This window comes from Saccostrea echinata, unplaced genomic scaffold (assembly GCF_033153115.1).
Source record: "Saccostrea echinata isolate AGI-Se365-2 ecotype Australia unplaced genomic scaffold, CSIRO_AGI_Sech_v1 ptg000003l, whole genome shotgun sequence".
Classification (NCBI taxonomy): domain Eukaryota; kingdom Metazoa; phylum Mollusca; class Bivalvia; order Ostreida; family Ostreidae; genus Saccostrea; species Saccostrea echinata.
Genome location: NW_026889752.1, coordinates 14,160,169 through 14,164,842, shown reverse-complemented (window position 1 = coordinate 14,164,842; position 4,674 = coordinate 14,160,169). Strand labels below are relative to the sequence as shown.

The 4,674-nt window shown below is 35.8% G+C and overlaps 1 protein-coding gene across 1 annotated transcript; it reads left to right on the top strand.

Moving 5' to 3' along the window:
• Positions 1–713: 713 nt before the first annotated feature.
• LOC133178915 (uncharacterized) lies at positions 714–2,823 on the top strand. The gene is made up of 2 exons (XM_061313573.1): positions 714–793; positions 1,626–2,823. The coding sequence occupies exons 1-2, from the start codon at positions 719–721 to the stop codon at positions 2,820–2,822; spliced, it is 1,272 nt and encodes a 423-aa protein (XP_061169557.1). The 5' UTR covers positions 714–718; the 3' UTR covers position 2,823.
• The last annotated feature ends 1,851 nt before the right edge of the window (positions 2,824–4,674 follow it).

Sequence of the window (4,674 nt, the reverse complement as noted above, 5' to 3'; positions counted from 1 at the left end):
ACTTCTGAAGTGGTCTCTACTGGACGGAAGAAAGGAAAGAAGGGAATAAAAACTGATGTTCCGGAGTCGACTGATATAGTTACAGGAAATCACGTGATTTAGATAAATATAGGCTAGGCTAGGTTGCGTCAATCCGGAGTTACCCTGATTACCCCTCTCTAAAAACCCCTCAAGTTATCAAGAGAATGGATACAAAGCAGTATGTCAATTTAAAGAGACCAGTTACTCCGCAAAATCTTTATCTTTCATTTTATTAATTATCGGCTCTATAAAACAGTAGGCATAAATTTTGATTTACATTGCGGACGGAAAAGTGGTCTTAAACAAACAAAAATGTCAATAAATTAAAAAATCTCAGCGGGCCCTTCGATCTATAATCTTTAGAATTGATTAAGATTAAATTTATTTCAGATAGCTTTTCATTTCGATATGACTAACTATCACTATACTTTTATCAGCTGTCTGCCCCTTTATTCAGTCATAAGTTTTATTTTCAGTGAGAAAAGAGATTAGGCATTTGTAAAAATATTTCACCACTTTTCCATGTCGTGATCTCCTTTGTCATTGTGCTTTCCGTGTAATTATAACTATTGTTTGCAAAATCCTACTGCAAACAGAGTAGAACCTCTTTCACGTGTACGTCACTACGTAGCAAACAGAACACTTTCTCGGTTTTTTTTTTTCAAAGACATTGTGGTTAGAATATATTGTGTTAAAAATGGGAACTAAAGTGAGATTTCATTTGAAACCTGATGTTCACATCTTTGATTCAAGTGTCGCGTGTGACTGGCAGGTAGGAATAGTATCTTGAGAATAACATCATAATTATAGTTATGAATACGTTAAAATACAAATATACACTACGGAGATTTCGCAGCCAATAGATCAAAATGCAGTTTGACTTATCAGACTTGCGTCTAACAATCAAGTACGAGATACATGTTTTTAAAACACTTTGGATAATTGTTCAATCTATTGTAATACAACTAGCTGATTACACAAAATCAGTAATAATACGCACACACAAACAAATCATATTGACTTTGGACGCATATACGATTGCACGTTTTTTTGTTTGTTTGTTTGTTTTTGTTGATACGATATATGAAGACCACTTGTTACATAAATTTACACAGTTACACTGCATAAATCACCTTCGAAGGCGACTCTTCCTGTACTTATCACCCCTGCTCTGCGATCAATCAGAAACAAAGATCAGCAGTGTTGTAAATTCCTACTCAATTCGAGGATTATACAAAATTTCTGATTGTAGACATACATACCGGTAATCCTAGGTTACAGGGTTTTCTAAGAATATCATATCAATACTTGTAAATTAATAAATTTTGCAAATAATTTCGTAAACGTACACACTACTACACTAGGTATGAGATGATGGACATAAACTATACTAATATAGTATTGCATAGTAAATTCAATTAAAGGTTAACTTTCATTTTCGATAAACAGCTATGAAATAGCTAGAGTACGAAGGTGGTTTCGCTTGGCGGATCTAAGTAAATAAAGTTAAACACAATATTTGTACAGTTACATGAAAATAATGCCACCTCAAGTTATTTAATAAATAACAGTATAATCATAGATTTTCCTTTTTTCTTCCTCAGTTAAGCCGTTCTAATACAGTTCCGAAAATGGTAACGTCTTCTTCAATCCGGATATCGGAATCTGTCAGTATCAGTGTCGATGATATCTATAATATTGCAGAGCGGGAAAGATTGTGTTACTCCGCCCGTGGTAGGCGACATGCTGTTGCAACGGCACAAAGCCAGACCTACAAGATGGATGAAGTTTATAAGTCAAGACCTCACACAAGTGCCAGTGGATATATCTCTAACTATCGGCGAGACTTAGTGACACCAACAAAAAGTATTCGCAGTGAACCTGTGCCTTCTAGGGTTTCTTCGCGAGCTGGAGGGGATTTTGATGACGAAAACGAAACTGACGAATACCCCATTAATTATATAAATACCCCGTCTGTCTGCTGTGAGGTCATTGGTCCCCAGGCTTGCGAAGAATGTATTCGAGCTCATCGAAGAAGAATAGAAAAAGAAAAGTTTGACGCCCGTTTTCCAAACTTGCGAATTTCGAGTCAAAACATCACGACTTCAACACTCTTACAGCGTTATTTTCCACATCTTACGCATGAAGACATACTGGTAAAACTGGCAAGAGGTGAAATAGCTGTACCTAATATACCATCTCGACCAGCGTGTCGAGATCAAAATGATAAACGCTTACGTGATAGAGACGCAGTAATCCAAAGACGTGCACAGGAATCTGTAAAAATAAGCAGAGCCAAACAATCCATCTTACAGAAGAAAATCAAATCCACTTTGTTCTTCGTAAATATCGAAGATTTAAACATGAAAATAAATTCAGGAAAAGTGTCACGGTCACTTGGATTTAATTGTAAACCATCAAAGAAAAAATCTACTTCAACTGAATTCGAGAGTGTTTTCCCGTCTTTTGTGAGTCCAAGGAAGGTCAGCTTTATATCGGAAGCAAGTGGGAGAAAATTCCATTACGAGCCTCCACTCCTTCCTAAAGAAAATCAGATCCATGAGCCTGGCTTCTTCGCGGGATCTGACTCTTCCTACAAATTACCAGAACGACTTCCTGACACAATTGAGTTCGTTCAAAATGGGATAACAATTAAACGCAGTCTGTCGACGTTATCGGAGCCGGAGGAATCCTCAGTTCTAACATTGAATGAATCTGTCTTAGAAGGCGAACGCAGTGATACAGATGACGATATATCTTTTAAAATGTTAAAAGACAGCAGAACCTCCGAGACAGAATGATCCTCGTTGTAAGGGGCTTCATTAAACCCATTCATCCAAATTACATTTCATGATCATGTGCATCGATATAGACACTGGAATAAAGTTTCATCAACCGTTGATATTTTTATATATTGTAAATTTAAACACGATATTCTCGAGACTCTGTAATAAAAATAGTAATTTGATTTGCAGACCTTTAAAAAAAATATGTTATATAAATTACCATAATGATCAAATATTTTGAAGATATCTGCTCTTCGACTGATATCTTCAAAATGTTTGATCAGGAACGACAACTCTTAAAATTTTTATTTAATTTTTTTTATTTAATTTAAATATCTGAAAATGAAATTGAAATCTTTTCATGCAGCAATTTTCATTTCATGCATCTCAATATGATTCGATGTTCTTTGAAGTCTTAGAATAGTCTAGTGAAAAGTTAACATGAAAGAACAGTATTCAATCTCAAAAGTCCAATGAAACGATACAAATTTGGAGCAGAAAAAACATGGACCTCAAAATTTAGAGGTGGGATCAGGTGCCATGGAGGAGTGAGCATCCCCTGCCGACCGGTCACACCCACCTCGTGTGCTCCTTGTCATGATCAGGAAAAAAACCTGGAAAATCCGTAGACAGTTCAATGTATAAATAATGGCCTAACAATTAGTATGAAAAACGTCAGTCAGCATTTGACTCAATGATAGGTTTTATGTGCTGACAAGGTCATTGTATCGACCATAAAACTTGCGAAATGACGACTTCACACGAGACTGTTGATATCCTTGTTTCGTCAATTTTTTTGTCAATAGATTGCCTCGTTTTAGAAATTGTTCATACGTAAAGCATGCTCTTGGGTATCATATCAACTGAGAGACATAAATCCCCTATGCAGGTGATAAGGGTACTAAGCAGTCAAGACAATGAGCATTTACTAGTTTGCTATATGAGAAAAGAGTACTTTTATTATATTTAATAACAGTCATTTATCGATTGAACAACCATGTATACATAAGATTATGCTTCTATCAAAGCCTAATATAATTTTTGAACTGTAAAAAGGTAGGGATCTCATATTTTTGCACAAATATTGTTTGGTACGAAAGGTATTGCCCATGCGAAATACCGACATGACTGTCCGCGTGACCCCAAACTTTTGACTCTTTCTTAAATGGAACGCCTCAACTGTCTTATGTGGATAATATTTATGTTTTGATGATATTTCAACATCATATTTAGGTACTTTGACATTATATGCTGATACTTTGACATTATATGCTGATACTTTAAAATGATATGCCGATACTTCATTATATGGTGCTTTAGAAATAGGTTAAACATCGGGGTCATGATGCGTTTAAAACGAAAGAAATCGTCTAAAACGCATGTAACGGAAGGAGTTAAAGTACCGTAGGTTCCAGCTAAACTTTTAGAAACTAGAGGTACTGTGAGCACTGAGCTCACAAAATGATATCCCTCGTTCCAATATGAATGTAACGACAAAGTCCATATTTTGGTATGGGAAAGCCCAAATATCTGTCGGATCAAAACATAAAGTAAGAGGTCACAATAGCACTGTGATAAAGATTCTGTGAATGTATCACTAATTTTATTCAGTGGTATAGGAGGAATTGTGGATAAGAAATGGGTAATCCTGATATTAAAGAAAGAATTGCACTGTCCTTGTTTTACTATGGTGAACCTGAAAACGTGTCCGATCATAAAGTAAAATAAGAGATGCACAATGACACTATGTAGCAAAGATTCTGTGAAAGTCTTATTTAATTTCATTCAGTGGTATAAGAGGAGTTGCGGATAAGAGATGGGTACCCCAAAGCGTAACAGATGGAAGGACGGACGTACAGATAGACGG